Source organism: Scylla paramamosain, chromosome 22 (assembly GCF_035594125.1).
Source record: "Scylla paramamosain isolate STU-SP2022 chromosome 22, ASM3559412v1, whole genome shotgun sequence".
In the NCBI taxonomy this organism is placed as follows: domain Eukaryota; kingdom Metazoa; phylum Arthropoda; class Malacostraca; order Decapoda; family Portunidae; genus Scylla; species Scylla paramamosain.
Genome location: NC_087172.1, coordinates 12,544,930 through 12,567,286, shown reverse-complemented (window position 1 = coordinate 12,567,286; position 22,357 = coordinate 12,544,930). Strand labels below are relative to the sequence as shown.

The 22,357-nt window shown below is 45.2% G+C and overlaps 1 protein-coding gene across 2 annotated transcripts in view; it reads right to left on the bottom strand.

The window, feature by feature from the left end:
- The window catches only part of LOC135111565 (homeobox protein Meis1-like), a 618,646-nt gene that overhangs the window by 250,270 nt on the left and 346,019 nt on the right, over positions 1–22,357 (bottom strand). For both annotated transcript variants that reach the window (XM_064024994.1, XM_064024995.1), the window contains exon 13: positions 4,753–4,895. In XM_064024994.1, coding sequence (XP_063881064.1) covers positions 4,753–4,895 — 143 coding nt within the window. The remainder of the gene's footprint in view (positions 1–4,752; positions 4,896–22,357) is intronic.

Below are 22,357 nucleotides of genomic sequence, written 5' to 3'. Positions count from 1 at the left end.
AGAGAGAGAGAGAGTGTGGAGAATATTTGGAAAGACAAGGCGTGGAAATATAACAAGAAAGAGAGACAAGAAACACACACACACACACACACACACACACACACACACACACACACACACACACACACACACACACACACACACCAAGGAAACACCGCAGGAAGCAAATGGATGTTCGGAGGAAGAGGAAAAGGGAAGAAGAGAAGGGTGCCTGGCCGGAGGAGGAGGAAGAGGAAAAGAAAACAAAAGGAGGAAGGAGAAAAGGAGAAGGAACCATAGACGACAAGGAAGAGGAAGAGGAAGAAGAGGATGTCTGGCTGAAGAGGAAGATCTTGAGAAATAAAGAGGAGGAGGAAAGGTAATAAGGAAGGGAAAAGATACGAAGAGGGAAAGAGAGAGACCCCAGAAGGAAGAGGAAGGTGTCAGGAGGAAGAAGAGGGCGTCAGGAGAAAGGGGAGGAGGAGGAAGACATGGAGAGGAAAAGGAAGAAGGTCCCAGACGGAAGGGGAGGAAGCTGAGAGGAAGAAGAGATGAGGGGAAGGCGCAGGAAGGAAGAGAGAAGTCCCACTGGGAAGAATAGGGTGCCAGAGAGCCAGGTAGGTCCACGGTGCCAGGCAGGGAGGGAGTGCCGTCCCCCGCCCCCCTCACCCTCAGTTCTCTGATGTGGCATAGACTCGGTCTCCCGCGGAAATTGGATTTCAATATGTGAGGGAAACTTCCAAATTTCCCGCCTCTGTCGACCCGCGACCCCCATTGAAATTTTAAAGTTTGGTTTCCTGAAGGGGACGAGAAGACTGTGTCACCTCCCCCTCCCCTTCCTTACTCTCTACTCTCTACTCCCTCCTCCTCCTCCTCCTCCTCCTCCTCCTCCTCCTTCTCCTACCTATTTGCTTGGTTTAGTGTGGGTGGGTGGAAGGTGGGCGGATGTAAGCTTAGGTAGGTGGCAGGTAATGTGTGATTTGGGTGACTTTTCCTGTCCACACCCACCCAAACACACACACACACACACACACACACACACACACACACACACACACACACACGTACATTGAGAGAGGCACTCCACGCCCTCTCTGCTGATCGTATGGAAAATTTACATAGATTTGAATCCGATATGCCTACCGAATGTCTTCGATCTTCAGGCCCAAATTTGGAATCTGGAATCCCCTCTCTTTCCCTGCGCCGTGATGGATGGATTAAGAATTCCACGCGAAGAGGGAAAGAAAGAGAAAAGAGACAGACAGAGAAAAAAAAATGGGATTGGGGAGATACGAATTGGTGGAAGAGAGAGAGAGAGTGTGAGTGAGGGCAGGAGAAAGGGAGACGGAGGGAGATTAATAAATACATGAGGAGGAGAAGTGATGAATTTGTGGATAAGAGGAAAGAATGATGAGTGTGAAGGATAACTCTTAAGATGAAACAAGACGGTGACACTTCTTAAGACGATGAACACGCAAAGAAGGGAGAGAGGGATAGGAGGAGAGGGGAGGGAGGGAGAGAGGGAGGGATAAATGCAGTGAGTGGAGTGGAGGAGGAGGAGGAGGAGGAGGGAAGGGTGACACGGACAATGAGACACAACAAGATGGATGGTGAAAGGGACATGATAGCAAATTCTTGTCACAATTGCCTCAAGAGGTTCAAGAGTGTAGGACTAACTTGAGTAAACATCTATTTCTGCATCTATCTCTCCTTCTATCTCCTCCTTTATTCCCTCTTACTCCTTCCACCTCCTTCACTCTGTTGCACCTTCCTCGCCTCCCATCGCTTTCTTTATCTCCTATCACTATCCTATCACTATGTCGCCTGCACAACCACTCCCATCATACTCCTTTTCAAGCCACCATCTCACCATCACTATCGTCACCATCACCACCACCAGCACCACCACCACCACAGCTGCCCAGTCACAGTTTAAGTGATGATTTCCGTCCCTTCCTCCTCCTCCTCCTCCTCCTCCTCCTCCTCCTCTTCCTCCTCCTCCTTATCCAGTTCCTGCCATTCACCTTCTCTTTATTCTTCTTCATATTCTTGCGTCATGTCAGACAACTACCTTTCCTTAATCTGCATACAGAAACATCGTGTATCTCTCTCTCTCTCTCTCTCTCTCTCTCTCTCTCTCTCTCTCTCTCTCTCTCTCTCTCTCTCTCTCTCTCTCTCTCTCTCAGCTGGTTCCGCCCAAAAACAAGAGAGAAAAAGGTGCCGCTCGACTCCTATATTGGAAAGCTATAAAGGCGATCTCAATGACCCACTTCTCGGCGCTGTAACGGGACGGAAATTTAGTGCTAACGAACGACCTATACAAACATGTCCGGCGCTACCCTTGTCCTCAGCCCTCCGCCGCCTCCCGCCCGCCCGCTACACTGCTAGAGAGGGTGTGTGTGTGTGGGATGCAGGCAGGGGGACGTGGTTACAAATGGTGCATGCTTCTACACTACTACTGCTGCTGCTGCTGTTTGTATGTGTCGTGTGTGCTTCAGTTTTTTTTTTCTTCTCCTAGAAACGTACCACTACTACTACTTCTACTACTACTATTACTACTACTACTACTGGTGCTGCTGCTGCTACTACTACTATGTGCTGTATATGCTTATATATCTCTCTCCTCCTCTTCCTCCTCCTCCTCCTCCTCCTTTTACTACTACTACTACTGCTACTAATACTACTACTACTACTCTTACTACTACTACTCCTATGTAACTCGACTGTCCATTCTGCTACACATCTAAATTGAAAGAAATATGACGATGTTTTACTCCGTGTGTGTGTGTGTGTGTGTGTGTGTGTGTGTGTGTGTGTGTGTGTGTGTGTGTGTGTGTGTGTGTGTGTGTGTCGTCGTGTAGTTTATAGAAAGCACCATAAACCTGTGTGATGTAAAACGATCTTAACTCATCTCTTTCTTTTCTTCTTCCCCGACGCTCCCTGTTTTCCCTCCCCCTCCCCCGCTACCACCTCCTCCTCGCCTCGCCTCGCCTCCCGCAGCCGCACAGTACCGCCTCCTTGCCTCGCCTCCTCCCCCCCGGCGGCTCAGAAGTCTGGTGGGCGGGTGGCAGAAGGCAGGTCCGGCGTGGGGCAAATGTGTCATAATGGGGGAGGTGAGGGATGGCCGGAGTGGAGGGTCGCGTGAGGCCTCCCCGCCACAAGGGCCGACCCCAATTGTTCCTGATCTAGCTATTTGCACGCCACCACACACACACACACACACACACACACACACACACACACACACACACACACACACACACGCAGGAGAGTCGTCGGGAAATACAAAAACTTTCCTTGTACGTAGAAAGTATCCACACTTTTCACTGCCTGTCTTTTTCACAGTTTCTTTCCTCGTTGTTCCGCAAAAGACAGGTGGACTGCACCGACCGCTTCAGGGAGAGAGAGAGAGAGAGAGAGAGAGAGAGAGAGAGAGAGAGAGAGAGAGAGAGAGAGAGAGAGAGAGAGTAGCGTGGGCGTCAGAACATTCAGCTCACACAAAACTCTCCATCAAATCATACCGTAACCCTCCACGACGCACCACTCCCGCCCACCCACGCCCCAGCCCACGCCATCCATCACTCCGCCGCATGACAGCCCCCACCTTGGTCCCCGCGGCGGCCACCACCACCCAGCCGCCGCCTCGTGACGCCAAGTGCATGGGCGTGTTGGTGCATGACTCCTGTAACAAGCCACTTCCAAAACATGTGCTTTCCGAGAGAGAGAGAGAGAGAGAGAGAGAGAGAGAGAGAGAGAGAGAGAGAGAGAGAGAGAGAGAGAGAGAGAGAGAGAGAGAAACATCCACATCCAGAGAGAGACCAACCATCCACACTCACACACACACACACACACACACACACACACACACACACACACACACACAAGGCACTGGCACTGAAGGTGATTGAAGTGTCCCAGGGAGTGCCAACCGAGAGGTCGAGTGGAGGCTTTCAGGGCCAGGCCAGGTCCCAGCGCGCCCCTAAAGGGAGGTCCCTGACTCACGCCTCTCAAGGGCTCCAGTGTAATAAACAGTAAAAGTTAATGGAAAGGATGACGAACGCTATAAATAAATTGTGTGTTGAGCTGCAAGTGAACATCAAGGCCACACCAGCAGATAGACAGAGACACACTGACGAATGACGAGTAAGGCGACGGACAGACTTATAGAGACGGACAGAGGACAAACAAAGAGGTAAGGCGAGGAATGAGACACGTAGAGAGACCCGCTAACAGTCACACACACACACCGACGGACGAACAGACAGATAAACGAGGCGAGTGAAAAGTAACTCGGAGGTAAAGAGACATTAGGACAACGAACTAAACACGTACGTGGATGAAAGGATGACAGAAAAGATGTAGAGTTAAAAGGAAGGTGAGGAGTGATAACGGGATAGAAAAAAATGCAGTTATAAAGTGACAGATGGCAACGGAGAAGCAGAAAAGACATAGAGAAGGAAAGAAGCACATAAATGGATAAATATACGAAAAAAACACGTAATCAAGAGAAGAATGTGAGACGTCAGGCCATAAACAAACGAAAAAGTGAAACTGCTGATAAAACAAATGAATGAATAAATGAATAAATAAATAAAACACGGAATAGCGAGAAGAAAGTGAGGTATCAGACCATAAACCAAGTAAAAAAAAATGAACTTAGAGAAACCTACAGACAACGACCCTATATGAACACAGGAGAGAGTGCAAAAAAAGACTGACAGACCTACAGATGGAGACGCAGACGATGACACGAACATGAGCTCCTGTACTTACTGTGAGGTGCTGGAAGAGCCAGGCTCGAAGGATGTTGGTGGCCACCTTAGGAAATATGCCCCTTTTCTTCTGATTTTTCTTTGAAGCGTCGTCATCCTCCTCTGTGCCTTCCCCTGAGCCGATGCTCGCGTTGCTGGCGTCACCTGCGGGACCAAAGAAAATGGGAGTTGAAATTTACGAACGGGAACTGAGCAGAAAATGTAAACGGCGTAAATAATTATGCAGAGAATGGGAAATAAAGGGTGAGAACGTGAACTGAACATTGATTATAAGAGAATAGGGATGATAAAGTGAGGAAGAATATAGGATTTGGGATTTACGAAAGGGAACTGAGACGAAAATGTAAACGGAGTGAATAATTATGCAGAAAATGAGAAATCAAGGGCGAGGACGTGAACTAGGCAGGGAATTAAGGTGGAGCGATTGATGATGAGAGAATGGGAATGATGAGCTGAGCAGAAAAGGAGAAAAAAAAAGATGAAAAAAAAATGAAAGGTAAAAAAATCGACGAGATAAAATGAAAAGGAATTATGAAGAGGAAGGAGAACAACGAACGAAAAGAAGGAAAACCAAAGGAAAGAAGCCAAGAACTGAGAGAAAAAAGACACGTATAAAAATATAAATTACAACAAAAACGATAAATGAAAGAAAAAGAAAAAAAGAAAACGAGAGAATATGAACAAAAAATAACAAGGAGAATTATAATGGCAAAAGGAAATGAAAAAGTGAAGAGAAGAGGAATGAGATGAATTAAAAAGGGAGATTGGCCATGTAATAAAAAGGGAACATAGCTACACGCAAAAAAAAAAAAAAGGCATAAAAATTAGTCGTGATGTTCCTCAATGAAACACATCCTGCTTTTTAAAGGGTGACGATGATAATTCAGTTTTTGCGAGTATTTTCAAATTACTCAGTGACAGAAGACAAATGAACAAATGAATGAGAGAGAGAGAGAGAGAGAGAGAGAGAGAGAGAGAGAGAGAGAGAGAGAGAGAGAGAGAGAGAGAGAGAGAGGGAAACACATATACACATCCGTATTCAAATGCACATAACAGAATAGTAAATCCTGTATTATTATTATTATTATTATTATTATTATTATTAGTAGTAGTAGTAGTAGTAGTAGTTGTAGTAATATGAGGAAAAATGGAGAAGTTAAGAAGGACGGAGACAGGAGGAGGAGGAGGAGGAGGAGGAGGAGGAGGGGTAAAAATAATGAGAACAATAATAGCAACATGCTCGAGAATCACATGGCGGACACCCAAACAACAAGCCCTTTATCCAGCAAACCTAGATACGGTACTATAGCGGAGCAGACGGCGGCGGCAGGTGGCGGGGCGCGGCGGACGCAAATGTCACTACCACCACCATTCACCACCGCCACACACCACCTGGTCGGCCGCGTCATACACTTCGCCATGTACTGTGAGAATTTAGACAACGAATCAACACGCAGCAAACCAACCTGAGCCCTCCCTCGCCACCCCCTACGCCCCCCGCCAACAAACACCTTCACAGCTCCGCAAAAGCGCCTCGTACGCCTTGCAAATGAATGGTCATAACTAAATTTGCATGGTGCGCCGAGCTAATGCAATGATGAGCGGGGAGTGGTGACGCAGAATGACACGTTGCGCGCCGCTGACTGATGGTGCCGAAGAGGTAATCGTGGGACGCTTTGTGACTGGCTGACTGGAGGCCGTAACCATTCCTGATTGGTGGGATTTGGTCCACGGCGTAAGCGACAAATGGCCGGCGATTAAGCAAGTGCTCCCTCCACCGTGATTAACTGTATAAACAACACACCTCTTTATTATCATCATAATTCCGAGTTTCAGGGAGTGTGACGGGCCGGCGGCGGGGCACAGCTGTGATTCCGCTGTTAGGGGGAGGCCGGGGAGGGTGAGGGGAGAAAGGGGTGAGGAATGAAAGGTGTGACGAGATATAGAGAGAGTGGATGGGAATGATAAACAGCGATAAGAGAGCAGGATATGGGAGAGAAACAGGGAAAGGATGGAATGATAAGCAGGGAGGCGGAGATGAAGGGTTGGGAATGGAGAGGAAAAGGAGAAAAGGAGTGAAGGGATGAAGGAAGGATGGCAGTGGAAATACAGAAATACAGGGAATGGAAAGGAAGGTAAGAAGTAACTAAAACATAGAAGGAAGAAAAGAAGATATGGAAAGGAAGGAAGGAGGAAAGGAAAGAAGGAATAAAGCGGAAGAAAGGGAGGAAGGGAAGTGAAGCTAGCATGAAGGATGAGACAGGAGGAGGACAATGGAAGGAAGGGACATGAGGAAGGTAAGTGAAGGACAGAAGGAAGGAAGGAAGGAAGAGAGAGGAAGGGAGAGTGAAGCACAGACAGACAGAGAGAGAGAGAGAGAGAGAGAGAGAGAGAGAGAGAGAGAGAGAGAGAGAGAGAGAGAGAGGACACTCACGATGCCTCCTTTCTTGATGTGGCGTGAAGACAGATACACACAGTCCTCCTTCCCTCCATCTTGCTGCTCCTCCTCCTCCTCCTCCTCCTCTTCCTCCTTCTCCCGCCCTCCATCACTCATCACGGGTGCCAGAGCCGCGCTGCCTCGTGCCTCCCAACAGCCAGCACCTCACTTGCCCCTCCACCTTCCTCACGCTGCACCTCTTACTATTACTATCACTCCTCCTCCTCCTCCTCCTCTTCCTCCTCCTTTTACCGCCGCCCCCGCAGGCTGTTCCTCATTTCTTCTGTTAGTGATGCTTCCTCCTTCGCTCACTGGCTTCTCTTGTTGCCACATCCGCTTCTCTTTCCTTTGTTTGTTGTTATGTTTGTTTGTGTTTGTTGTTGTTGGTGGTGGTGGTGGTGGTTGTGGTGGTTGTGATGGTGGTGGTATTTATATTTTCAGAGTTTTTTTTCTGTTTTTAAGCTTATATTTCACCAAAAGTTAAGTGAAATTGGATGTTTTTTTCATTAGTTACTACTACTACTACTACTACTACTACTACAACTATTATTATTATTATTATTATTATTATTATTATTATTATTATTATTATTATTATTATTATTATTATATCAATTATAGCATTCACTACGTCTTTCTCTCTCTCTCTCTCTCTCTCTCTCTGATTTATCTCCCTCCGTTCCTCCTCCTCCTCCTTTCCTTGCCGCTTCTCCTTCCCTCCGTCCCTTTCTCCGTCCCTCCTTTCGTCGCTGTTTTATCTGCGTCCCTCCTTCCGTCCTCACACACCTGCCAGGTAACTTGGGCCTCGTTACGTATTCTAATGTGACACTCGGCTGTCGTCCTCGTCTAAACTGTCTCCCGCCCTGCTCTCTCTCTCTCTCTCTCTCTCTCTCTCTCTCTCTCTCTCTCTCTCTCTCTCTCTCTCTCTCTCTCTTTGTTCTCGTTCTGTGGTTGTATTTTTCAAGTTTTTGTTTTCTATATGTATATTTTTTATTGTTTTATTTCGTTTTCTTTTTTCGTATGTTTTTTTTTGTTTTCGTTCTTTTTTGTGTGTGAGCTCCGAGTTGATTTTTTTTTTCGGTGCATTCAGTTTGCATGTTTGTCTTTCTTTAATTCGTCTTTTATTCCCTTTCATTTTTCATTACCTCGCTTCGTTCGTCTTTTTTTTTCTATCTCTCTTTCTATCTCTTACCCTCCCTTTCACTTCACAGCATCTCTCTCTCTCTCTCTCTCTCTCTCTCTCTCTGCCACCCTTAATCCCTCCCCTCACTCTTCCTCTCTCCCCTCACCACTCCCTTCATGCCTTAGCCTGCCTTGCACCTTCCCCCTCACTTTTTCCCCACTCCCATCACTTCCCCACACAGTCTCAAGCCCCTTCATCCTCCGCACCCTCCCCTCTCTTCGTCCCCTTAGCCACCCCCACCCCCAAGTCCTCCTCTTCCTCCTCCTCCTCGTCCTCCTCCTCGTCCCCTCCCTTCCCCTCAACACCAGGAAGGTAATGTGATAGAGTGAGTCAATTAAATTACAAAACACGAGAGTCGAGGCTCGTATTGTTGGGGGATGGAAGTTCTGAAGTCTGAAGTTATCCGTGAAAGTTTTTTTTTTTTCATTCTCTCTTTTTTTGTGTAGTTTTGTTTTCATTTTACGAATTTTGTGGGATTGTTTTTTTTTGGGGGGAGGAAGTTAAAATTTTGTGGTCTTGTCTTGTTTTGTGTGTGTGTGTGTGTGTGTGTGTGTGTGTGTGTGTGTGTGTGTGTGTGTGTGTGTGTGTGTGTGTGTGTGTGTGTGTGTGTGTGCGCACTAAAATATCGTTTGAAGTTTGTAGAGAGAGAGAGAGAGAGAGAGAGAGAGAGAGAGAGAGAGAGAGAGAGAGAGAGAGAGAGAGAGAGAGAGAGAGAGAGAGAGAGAGAGAGAAGAGAAAAAAAGAGAAGAGAAGAAGAAAAACAAAACTAATAAACCTCTTGTTATCTTCTTCCTTTACCCTTTTATTCCATTCATCTTCATCTCCTTCCCTCCTTTAACCATTCTTTATCCTCCTTCTTTCCTTTCCCTCCTCTCCTTTTCTTCTTCCTTCCCTGCGTACCAAACACCCTCTCAAGCCACCCACCCCCTTCCTCCTCCTTCTCCTCTATACTTTCTCTCCTTCCTCTCCTCCACACACTCGGCCAGGACACTCGTTAATGGTGGTTAATGGTGATCAATGCGTCCAAGGATGATGATGATGGTGTGGGGAGGCGGCCATCTGTCGTGTTCGCCCGCCATCACTATCACCATCACCATCATCAAGGTGTTGTTGTTGTTCCGCCTGCTGCCGCTGCTACCCTGCTACCCTACACACACACACACACGCACACACACACGAACTTATAATTTGGGTTACGTTATTTAGTTTTCTCTCGAAGTACAAACAAAAATCCATCCCCTCTACCTCCTCCACCTCCTCTCCACCTCCCCCTCCACCCCTTCAATCCTCCAATGCTCCCCCAAATCAAGGTATCACAGACGGGCGGGGTGATGGATGGGGGAGTGTCATGCGGGAGAGAGGAGTGGCGGGACCGAGAGCTGCCGTAATAATTGTCATTGGCGATATGGAAAGAGAGTTATTTCAATGGTAATGACGTGTCCGGACCCACGAATCAGAGAGTAAACACCTGAGCGTACCGCCAATCAATCAGCCAGGTGAGTGTGGTGTCCTCCTCCTCCTCCTCCTCCTCCTCCTCCTCCTCCTCCCTCTCATCATCCTCCTGGTTTTCGTCTTTTTCCTGTCCCATGTCCAGTCCTCGTCTCTCTCTCTCTCTGTGTGTGTGTGTGTGTGTGTGTGTGTGTGTTTGTGTGTATGTGCTCACTAATTACATGATCAGAAAATAATTGTTGGATGACGAAAGAGGGAAGTGAGGGATTAGGATAAACTTGGAGATGGGAAAGAGGGAAAGAAGGGAAGGAAAAATTAAAGAAGTAGGAAGAGAAAAAGGATGTGGAGAGAATCACATATAAAAATGATGGAAGGGAAAAAATGAAGTGAAAGCAGAGAGGGAAAAAAATGAGAGAGAGAAAGAGAAGAGAGGAGCAGAGAAGAAAGGGAAAGAGGATGGACAGAAAAATAGGCAGAGATATTAAGAAAGAGAGAGGCGAAAGGGAACGTGGAAGAATGGGTAGAGAAGAAAGAAGGAATCTGAAAGGAAAAACAAATATAGAGAAGAAGAAATGGAGACAAGAAGGAATGGGGAGAGAAATAGAGGTGAGGGGAGAAAAGAGAGAGGGAGAGGAATGGTAGAAATAGACGTGATGGTATAATTTACATATCTCCTCCATTAGATATATTTCTTACATCTATTAGGGGCGTCACGGCGTCACCATCACCACCATCACCACCATCACCGCCATCATCACCACAGTCATTACAAAGGGAGGTTCTGGCCTGCCCATCTTCCCTTTGTTATTTCCATCTATTTTATTCATCTCGTTTTGTGTGTTATTTCCTTCGTTATCTTCTTCCTCTTCTTTAATCTTTTCCGTTCCCTCCTATTGTTCGATTTAAGTATCATTCTTATCTTCCTTTGCTCCTTCTATCCTCTCCCTCTTCTTTACTCCTTTTCCCCCCTTCTTATCTACCCTCCTGTTATCTCCCCTTCTCTCTCTCTCTCTCTCTCTCTCTCTCTCTCTCTCTCTCTCTCTCTCTCTCTCTCTCTCGTACTGATAATTCCATGTATTTTATTACAAAAACTGTATTATAGCTTCCTTTATGAATACAGTGATGTATGTGCGTATATTTAACTTTGTGTGTGTGTGTGTGTGTGTGTGTGTGTGTGTGTGTGTGTGTGTGTGTGTGTGTGTGTGTGTGTGTGTGTGTGTGTGTGTGTAGATATAAACGAGTGTAGATACATACATACACAGGCGCAGGAATACCCGTGTGTGTGTGTGTGTGTCTGTGTGTGTGTGTGTGTGTGTGTGTGTGTAGGCGCGGGGATGAGCGGGTACAAATGGTGATGACTTTATGAACAAATGGTGATGACGGGGCGGCGGACGCTGGCATGCATCAGTCGGGGATGGGATGACCCGCCGCTGAAGGAATTAAATGGCAAGACCTTCCCGCCGCGGAATGATGATGATGGATGGAAGAAGAAAACGGTGATAATGAGAGGGAAGAGAGGGAAGGGGGGATGATGATGGCGGCGGCGGCGATGGTGGTGGCGGTGGCGATGGTGGTGCTGGTAGCCATGAAAAGGAAGAAATGATAGGGAGAAGATAAAGACAACAAAATTCAAGATAAAACGGAATAAAAATACTAAGAAGAAATTGTTCATAACTCAATAAAAAAATAAAAATAAAAAAAATGAAACGAGGGAAGCGAGTGTGAATAACGGTGAATTAACTTGCTATGTTAGTGATCACAGTCCTCTTCATTCACTTCATTCATTACAGCAGGTGAATAAAGCACAGTTACCGCCATCATGTATCGCAAAGCCTTTCATTTCAACTTTTTTTTTCTTTTTTTCTTCCTACTGACCGAGTTTCCGTTGCAAGTGGTCAGACTCCTCCTTTCCTCCCTCCTTCTCTTCCTCTATCTCTCCTCCCCCTTCTTTTTTTCCCTCCCTTTCTCTCTTCCTCTTCCTCGTCTGCGGTTATCCATTCACCTGGTTCTCTTTACCCCTTTCCTTCCCCTCCGTTTATTCTATTTCTCTCCCATGTCCCTTTCTTTCACAGTGTTTCCCTCCCCTTCTTCCATTTATCTGTTCTTCCTTCTAAGTCCTTGTCCTGCTTCTCTTTCTCCTCTTCCATCTGTCTTTGCGGCTCTTTTATGGCCTCTCTTCACACGCCCTACTTCCTTTCTTCCCTTCCCTTCCTCCCTTTCCTCCTCTTCTCTCTTTCTATTCCCTCTACTGACTCATTCTCGTTTTCAATTGTATATTCCGTCCTTCATTTTCTTTACGCTCCCCAATAACCTTTCCTTTTTCACTTCCCTTTCCTCTCTCTCCCTTCCTTCCTTCCTCTCAGTTCCCTCCATTCACAAATACACCCACACAACCACCAGTCTTTTTACCCCTCCCTCTTTCTCTCACTCACTCACTTACCCCCTCCTCTCTCTCCCGTACTCTCCCTCCCCTACCCCCCACGAAACTAAACCTCCATTTTGACAGGTGATTGAAGTTGCGCACGATAGAAAATAATCTTTCAATCAATGGCGGATATTAGCCCCAAACTGAGCTGTGATTAGGACAAGTGAATCCCAGTAATTTGCAGTGAGCGCCATTGTGTTAAGGGTTGAGCTGCGGGTATTGTTGTGGTGGTCCTTGTGTTCTCCCGCCCCTTCCCCTTCCCTTTTCTGTTCCATTCCTCTCTCTCTCTCTCTCTCTCTCTTTCTCTTTCTCTCCTTCCGTGTTTTCCTATTTTTTTCTCTCTTTCCATTTCCGTTTCTCTCTGGTTTTTCTTTTCCAATTCGGTTTTCCTTCTCATGTTCCCATTGCCTACCCTCTCTCTTCTTTTCCTTCCTTCTCTTAGTTTCCACTCTCTTCTTTCTCTTCTTCCCTCCACTGTTTTCTTTCTCGTCTTATTCTCTGTCTCTCCCTCCTCCTACCTCTTTCTCCTAGTTGTTTCTCAATCCTTCTTTTCTTTTTCTTTCAGTCTTTCTTTTCCTTCCACTTGCCTCTCATTTCCTTTCTCCTGTCCTATGTTGTGACTTTCTTCCATTCATTTTTCTTTTTTCTTTCTTCTCTTTCTCTTATAAGAACGAAAAAAATAAATAGAAAACTTGCCACTAGATCTCTCTCTCTCTCTCTCTCTCTCTCTCTCTCTCTCTCTCTCTCTCTCTCTCTCTCTCTCTCTCTCTCTCTCTCGTAGAAGCAAGAGAAGTGACAGCAGGAGAGTTAATAGCCATGAAATGAGGCGAGCGTCAGGAAGGAGTGCAAGTGTTCGGTCATCTGTCAGTGGCGTGGAGGTGAGAGGCCGCCGCGCCGCCTACGTCCTGTACTGCCTGGCCCGCGCACAACAATGGTGGCAGCGACGTGGATACCCAGTGAAGGACGCTACTAACTATGTAACCTGTGACAATATTAAGGATTACAGAACTGTATGAAAACAAGGGGATATTCTGAGTGCTCCAGTGATATAAGCATGGGGTCGATTAAAAAAAGTGGGCGTTTATTCAGGAAAAGAAATTGTAATATTTATGTAATATCCGAAAACTTATAAATTCTTCCCACAGAAAAAAAAAGAGGAATTAGCAATATTTACCCCCAAAAAGAGGTACCTATATGAAATTTAAGAAATCAGAGAGAGAGAGAGAGAGAGAGAGAGAGAGAGAGAGAGAGAGAGAGAGAGACGTAGTACAGCAGTGAAGGGCCAGGCGTAGAGGAGGGCGTGGGTGGCCGCTTGGATGCAAGCGGCGGCTCCACTTGGCCAATAAGACCGCGGCAGTGGCTCCTCGTATACCACCCTCTCGTATCGTCTACCAATTTCCAATACACGATAAATAAACTAAATCTATATCCACACAAAGGAAAAATCCCCCGTTTAGCAGAGGTATCAAGCGGCCCGCTCCACTTCCGCCCACAAAAGCTAAACTAAATCCGCTCACACACACACACACACACATACACACACACACACACACATCCAAGTACTACATACATATACACGCACGTGGTATAAGAGGGTGATGTGTGTGTGTGTGTGTGTGTGTGTGTGTGTGTGTGTGTGTGTGTGTGTGTGTGTGTGTGTGTGTGTGTGTGTGTGTGTACGGAAGGAGCACTCCATAATACAACCATCAGCAGAGATACCTCCTCCTCCTCCTCCTCCTCCTCCTCCTCCTCCTCCTCCTCCTCCATCTCCTCTTCTTTCCTTTTTTCCCTCCTCCGCTCCCCTCCTCCTCCTCCTCCTCTACACCTCATCAGCAGTATCTTATGATAGCAGAAAATATCAGGCCGGATTTTACTAATGGAAAAATAATGAAAATATTTCTCTCTCTCTCTCTCTCTCTCTCTCTCTCTCTCTCTCTCTCTCTCTCTCTCTCTCTCTCTCTCTCTCTCTCTCTCTCTCAGGCTTGATGTTCGTATATTCTGTTGTGTCCAAGAATCACCTTAGAAAACGAAAAGGAGGAGGAGGAGAAGGAGGAGGAGGAGGAGAGGAGGAGGAGGAGGAGGAGGAGGAGGAGGAGGAGGAGGAGTGAATCGTTAGGATAGAAAAAGAGACAGAAAGGAGAGCATTTGAGAGAGAGAGAGAGAGAGAGAGAGAGAGAGAGAGAGAGAGAGAGAGAGAGAGAGAGAGAGAGAGAGAGAGAGAGAGAGAGAGACCGGCTATAGGCCTCTCAAACTACTGAACACACACACACGCACACCTTCCTTCTTTTCCGTACAAATCACGAACCCACCATATGCCAACACCGTCACTCTGGTTTTTTCAATATTTCCCTAATGACGCGAGCTTTAGAGGAGGAGGAGGAGGAGGAGGAGGAGGAGGAGGAGGAAAGCCCCGTCGGTGGAAGGGAGAGAGGGACGGAAAAGTATAAGGAAGAAGGGAGAGAAGGAAAGGAAAGAAGAAAGAGCTCAAAGATGGAAGGATAATGATGGAGTAAGAGATACTTAAGAATAAACATTGAGAAAAGGAAAAATCATGGAGATAACAAGGATAATGAGAAGACGTAAGAGGAGGAGGACGTGAAGGAAGAGGAAGAGGAAGATGCGCTATTACTGAGACGGTTTCCAAATTGTTTTCAGTCGTCAGGTATTGTCGTCAGGTTGTCGTGGTTCGTAATGGGATCCTGCCTCGGGTATTAAGCTCATTCAAACTAGTTCCTCTTCCTCTTCAGAGTGATTGGGTCCCCTTCCTTGGCGAGGGATTAGCTGATCGTGCCGCGCCCTTCAGATCCATACACTATTATTGGGCTAGATTACTTTCAGGGACTCTTTCGTAATGGTCTTTGGTTAAGTTTATGCTTTTTCTCTGACGGTCTGGTGAGTGACAGAAATTGTTCGTTTTTATTTATTTTTTTTTTATTTGTAATGTCTTTAGTTCCGTATCTCTCTCTCTCTCTCTCTCTCTCTCTCTCTCTCTCTCTCTCTCTGGCTGTCTTAAATCACCACCTCAAATCTCTTTCTTTCCTTCAGCATCTCCCCCACCACCACCACCACCATCACCACCACCATCACTATCATCTTCATCACTATTATGGGCACCACTACTGCCATCACCACCACCACCACCACCAACTCCCTCACCTCCAGTCACTCCTACACCACCATTACCACGATCACCACCAGCCATCACCACCAATAATGACACTGTTCTTAGTCATAATATTTTCACTAACTTTTTGTCCTATTAAAATTTATCTCCTTCACCACCACCACCACCACTAACACCTTTTTTTCCTCCTTTTTTTTTTTTTTTAATCTTCAACACCATCGCAAGCCTAATTCCCTCCACCAACACCAACACCATTTTCCTCCTCCACCACTGCCATCACCCGCCTCTTTTATCTCCATCATCATCATCACTTTCCCTCCTCCTCCTCCTCCTCCCTCCCATCCACCTCGACCTCCTCCTCCTCCTCCTCCTCCTCTTGCTTCTGGTGTTGCTCCTCCATCTATACCGTCACCACCACCATGTCTTCTATCTTCATCACCACCACCACCACCACCACCACTACCAGTAACAGCAGAACTATCTCCTCCTTCACCATTACACACATTCTTCAACACCACCACTTTACCTCCTCCTCCTCCTCCTCCTTATCCTTCTTTCTCTTCCATCTTCTCAATCTCTAGTTCTCATCTTCTTATTCTGCCTCCTTTTGTTTTTTCTCTTCCTACTCGTCCTTCTTCTCCTCCTTCTTCACCTTCTCCTCCTCCTCCTTATTCTTCGTTCTCCTATATCTTCTCAATCTCTAGTTATCTTATTCTACCTCTTCTTCTTCGTCCTCCTCTTCTTCCTCCTCCTCCTCCTATATCTTCTCAATCTCTAGTTATCATCTTATTCTACCGTCTCTTCCTTCATCTTCTTCCTCCTCGTCATCCTCCTCCTCCTCCTTCTCCTGCTGCTGCTCCACTATCTCCAAGTTGTGCTCCTCCTCCTCCGCCAGCCTGAGGTTATTGACAAGCTGTCTGAAATAGGATTGCCCGAAGATATTGCGTGGGATCGTTGCCCAGACAGCAGCGGTAATAATTAACTTGGGATCCTGGGAACACTTGGTAAACCATTTTGGCAGGAGGGAAGGAGAGAGAGAGAGAGAGAGAGAGAGAGAGAGAGAGAGAGAGAGAGAGAGAGAGAGAGAGAGAGAGAGAGAGAGAGAGAGAGAGAGCATCTACTTATCTACCTAAAGGCCCACTCATCCATCCACCTACCTATCCACACATCCATTCACCATGTCCTCCACTTACACGCCCACTGACCCGCCTATCCACCCATGTATCCACACATCTACCTACATCCTATTCATCCATCCATACATCTATCCAATCATCCACTCATTCATCCTTCCATTCACATACATATCCATCCATCCATCCACTTATCCACACATCAATGCATCTACCCATCCACACATCCATTCATAAACACATCCATTGAATTACCCATCCATTTTCTCACGCATCTATCCACCCAGCCAAAATATTCATCCACACACTAATTCAACAACCCATTCATTCACGCATCCAACCATCCACTCACCAATCCACCTACCCATCCACACATCAGTTCCCCCATCCATCTCTCTACCCACCCTTCCACTATCCTACTATACAGAAACATCCGTCCTTCATCTACTGATCAACAGAGAGAGAGAGAGAGAGAGAGAGAGAGAGAGAGAGAGAGAGAGAGAGAGAGAGAGAGAGAGAGAGAGAGAGAGAGAGAGAGAGAGAGAGAGAGAGAGAGAGAGAGAGAATGAAGGGATGATGGACAAATAGAGTCGAGGAAACACAGACAAACAGATTAAAAAAAGAAAAAAAAACTCATATATGTAAATAATTATGGCAATCATCATATTATAAAGTTATAGTGTTTTTATATATACTCAATAGATTACTCACTCAATCAAACACACACACACACACACACACACACACACACACACACACACACACACACACATACAGGTCATCCATCCTCAACGCAACACAGAGGAACTGGAGCGAGTGTAGAAGTGCGCAGCCAGGATCGTGCTTGGCCTATCATCCACCCACTACACGGAAACCCTGACCACCCTCTACCTCACCTCCCTGGCAGCTGTCTACAAACAAGAATTCCTGCAGTTCGGCAAACGAGTGCTTAACAACTACCACCACCGCCACCTCCTGCCCCCTTCCCGCTGTCCCTCCCCCGCCGTGCCGATCGTTGCCACAACAGCCTCACCCACTCCCACCCGGTCCCGCACAGACAAGCATAAGAACAGTTCCATCACTACTACTGTCAACCTGATTAATAAAACAAACATGTAATATAAATGATAAAGAAACAAATAAATTCCATCCAGCTTCACTATCTACTTGTTGTGATGCATTCAGTTATGTAGGAATGGCATCTTTACTACTTTCACTGTATTAACATGACGTTCTCTTATTCTATTCTATTCTGTTTTAGTGTATTTTAGATGATTTTACTGTTATTAATTTTTCTGTTAATTCCTTGCTTTCAATGTAATTTGTCAGCCGAAAGACTGTTCGGCTCACATGAACCGTTAATTATTATTATTATTATTATTATTATTATTATTATTATTATTATTATTATTATTATTATTATTATTATTACACACAGTAGTAGTAGTAGTAGTAGTAGTAGTAGTAGTAGTAGTAGTAGTAGTAGTAGTAGTAGAAGTAGTAGTAGTAGTCTATCTCTATACCAGGTCGGCAATCCCACACGGGGAGGCTCAGACACGGCACCACACACACACACACACACACACACACACACACACACACACACACAAACACACAATTCAGTCTTAATAGCAACAATAATGCTACAACAGCAACAACAAAACAACAACTACTACTGCTACTACTACAGGTACTACTACTACTACTACCACCACCACTACCATTACTACTGCACTTCCTCACACACTTTCTTTCCTCATTTCTTCCTTCTGCTACTACAATCATTTCAGTCTGGTTTTACCTGAAAAAACCCGGATTATTGACAAGGAAACACTGGGAGGGAGAAGTGAAGGTCTCGGTCTGGATCTGATACTGTCAGGTAGGCGATCTGAACTGGGCTGCACTCCTCAATTTACTTTAACCTTATTTAAGGCATTTTAGGTGTTATTATTCTATTCTAGTGGTTGATTCAGGTTCTTCTTCACGTCTGAGTCAGGAAACAGCCAGAAGGTTAGCTAAATACTGATGTACAGTCAGGGAGAGAGGCACGGGAAATGTACGTCTCAGCCCTTATATTTACGTTACGCAATTCATTTTGAAAATCGTGAGAAGAAAGAAGACGCCCAGACTGGAATGCACTATATTTTCTGACTTGAAAAATACTTTAACAAATACTGTGAAAATCAAAACATTTCCGGGTTCAGTATTAATAAAGAAAAATGCAAAAAACGATCTGTAACTTTTGCGAACGGCACCACAAAAACATCATAATATCGAGAAGGAAATCACAGCTTGACTAAATTTTATTACAAATTCTGAATACAAAAAATGTTTACTTTCCAGATAAATAAAGAAAAAACAAATTCCTCGTCGTATAAAGAAAATAATTTTTCAATTCTGGCAACGGACTTACTTTAAATTTGAAAATACGCATTGTTAGACTAGATTTTATTGGATATTATTACTTCATATATGCTTCTTATATTGTTTAAGTCTTAAATCAAATACCAAGACAATCCTAGGCGAGCTAATAAGAAATATGAAAATAAATCAAATACCGAGTTTGTTATTTTTTCAAGAAACAAAAACAGATAGACCGGACTTCATTGTGGATCATAACTTGTCATACTTTTCTAATAATAAATTGAATATCAAAACAATGCAAACTCCATTAATAAAAAAAAAAGAAAAGTAAAGATATGGAGCCGAAATGTTTTTTTTCATCCTCTCCTCCGCTCCTCTTCCTCCTCTTCTCTCCCCCTCATACTACTTCTCGACCCTCCACGTCCTCTTCCTCCTCCTCCTACGCACCTGAGTATAGGAAAACACCAGCAAAATCCTGAAAAAAATCCTGGAAATTACTCTAAATATTGACGGGAAATTGTTACCTTAGCAGCGGCAGGGCGGGGCGGGGCGGGGCTTAGCGGGCCTCGGTGTGGCGGGGCGGGGCAGGGCGGCAAAGATACTTTGGGGTGTGGAGGTGTGATGTGGTGGTGGTGTGTTGTGGTGGTGATAGCAATGCACTCCCAGCCGCTTCATTGCCGTGTGTGTGTGTGTGTGTGTGTGTGTGTGTGTGTGTGTGTGTGTGTGTGTGTGTGTGTGTGTGTGTGTGTATGTGTGTGGGGTGCCGATCAGAGACGAATCACAAAGTTGTATACTCATAAATTGACTGCCACTTGGTACACCTTTCCCTAATCAGTCACTCTGAAACATCTAGTTCTACAGCCAAATCCAGTCCTTTAAACTAGGTAGACACTGCAAAATCTATTCTTTTCACCCATAACTTTTTTGCAAATGCTTATAAAAGATTTCATACATTGCATATGGTGGTGATAACTCTCTTGTCTGAAGTGAAGGAAGAAAAAAAACGTAAAGAAAATGGAAAACCAGGATAAAGATATGAGAGAGAGAGAGAGAGAGAGAGAGAGAGAGAGAGAGAGAGAGAGAGAGAGAGAGAGAGAGAGAGAGAGAGCCTTTCGTATAGATCGCCTAGTCTTTACTTCTCCTATTCATCTTCATCACATTTTCTATCGCTGTAATTGTGGCCTTCTTATTGTGTCTCCTCTCTCTCTCTCTCTCTCTCTCTCTCTCTCTCTCTCTCTCTCTCTCTCTCTTTACGGTAAATGTGATAAAGGAGCTCCGGGGACTGAGGTGCACGCGAAAAGGAACAAGGAAAGGAGTAAAAAAAAGTAGCAGAGTGAGTATGTTTACCTGTACCGTCTGGGAAAAAGGAGCCACGTATATATAAGGTGGGTAATTTGTCTTAATTCAGGTGTATACAGCACAGGTAGGAATAGTGGGATTGGTGTGCGTGGGTTTACATTCTTGTGAAACTCTTTATTCATATATGCATTCTAAAGACACAACTCTTTTTGATGTTTTTTTTTTTCTCTCTCTCTCTCATATTCGTCTTGCTTTCCGACCTGTTCTACACTTTTCCTTTTCTCATTTCCCTTCCTTTATTCATAAGTTTTCAAGGTTCCTCTTCATTACCTTTACAGTCTTCCTAATTTCCTTCACTCCCTCTTTTCTTTATGTACGTTTTTCTTGTTTACTTAACTCGCGTATCTTCATTCCACCCTCTCTTCCCCTCTTTCCCTTCCTTAGACCTTCCCTCTACCCTCGTCCGCTCTATCTTTCCACCTCCTCCTCCTCCTCTTCTTCCTCCTTCTCTTAAGTGTCCCCTCTATCGCATTTTCCCCCTTCATCTTCTTCTATTGCTCCTCTTCCCATCTTTCCCCTCGTTCAACAAAGTGTCTTCTTGCTAACTTCTTCCCTACTTCTCTCTCTCTCTCTCTCTCTCTCTCTCTCTCTCTCTCTCTCTCTCTCTCTCTCTCTGGTTCGTATCTTTATCCCACCTTATTTTTTTCTTGATTTTTCAGCTTCCTTTAATCTTCTTTTCCTCCTACCTATACTCTCTTCTTTCTTCTACGTCACTGTGTTCTCTTCCTTTCCATTTCCCCTTTCCTCCTTTCCCCCTCTCTATTCTCCATTCACTCCCTATTACACTTCCTCTTACTACTGTTTTCCTCCCTCCTTCCTTTCTTTCCCTCCTACCATCTCTCTCCCCTCTCCCTCCCTCTCATGCTCCCACCGAGTCCCCGCGTCCCTCAGGCCCCAAGCCACCGTCTGCCCATAACTATGATTGTCCCCCATCAAATATGCATCAGTCCGGTGTCCGAGAGAGGAGGAGGGAGGCGCGGCTGCGTTTGAGGCTTCGAAGGAATTTGACATTTTGTCCTGAGGGGAGGAGCTGCTTCATGTCCATTATTGATCAGTGAAAATTCCTCTATGTGAGTGTAAGGTTAGGAGAGGAGAGGGGAAGGGGAGGAGGGGAGGGGAAGGGGAGGGAGGGTAAGCGAGGGGTGGTGATGGATAGAAGAGGAATTTTTTCGATAGGAGGTGTAAGGTGAGGGAAGGGGAGGGACTGTAAGAAAGGGGAGGTGAAAGGAAGGAAGGAAATTTTTCTAAGAGAGTGTAAGGTGAGGGAAGGTAAGGGAAGGATGAGGAGGTGATAGGAAGGAAGGGGAATGTAAGGTGACGTAAGGTAAGGTAAGGTAAAGAAAGGAGGTGGTGATACGAAGGAAGGGTGGTGTAAGGTGAGGGGAGGTAAGGGAGGGGAAGAAGAGGGTGATGGGAAGGGGGAGGAGGGAAATTCATGGAGTTCGTTAATTATTTATGCCTGTTACATTTGTCTGATTATTCTTGTTTTTTTATCTTCTTTTTTTTCGTGGGTTGGGCCAAGAAGGATCTTAAAAGTACGTTTTTTATATATATATATTTTTTTATTTTTTTATTTTAGGGGAAGGGGAGAGTTGGAAAAATTTATATGGATAGTAATAAAGCTAAATTACTTTCCATTACAATTCACTCATTTCTCTCCCTTTCTTCAATTTTTTTTCTACGTAATTTTGTCAAAGGTCAGTGTGTGTATGTGTGTGTGTGTGTGTGTGTGTGTGTGTGTGTGTGTGTGTGTGTGTGTGTGTGTGTGTGTGTGTGTGTGTGAGGGGAAGGGAGCGAGGCAGGATGGAAGGAGCAGAAGGTCGGCCAGCATTCCCCTCACTTCCCCTTTAGCCTGTGTTTCCCTCACGCTTTGTTTTATGTGCTATTTATTTCAATCTTTTCCTCTCCCTCTGATTCTGTTGAAGTAATAAAGTGTGGTATTGACTGACGCTACTCCTGTGTGTGTGTGTGTGTGTGTGTGTGTGTGTGTGTGTAATTCTATTTAACTCCCTACTCTTCTTCATTCTTTTTATTTGATTAATTTCTCCTTCATAAACGCTTGACTTAAATCCATTTTTTTTACTCTTCCATTTAGACAGAATACTAGTTTCTTCATATGTATCTTTATTTAT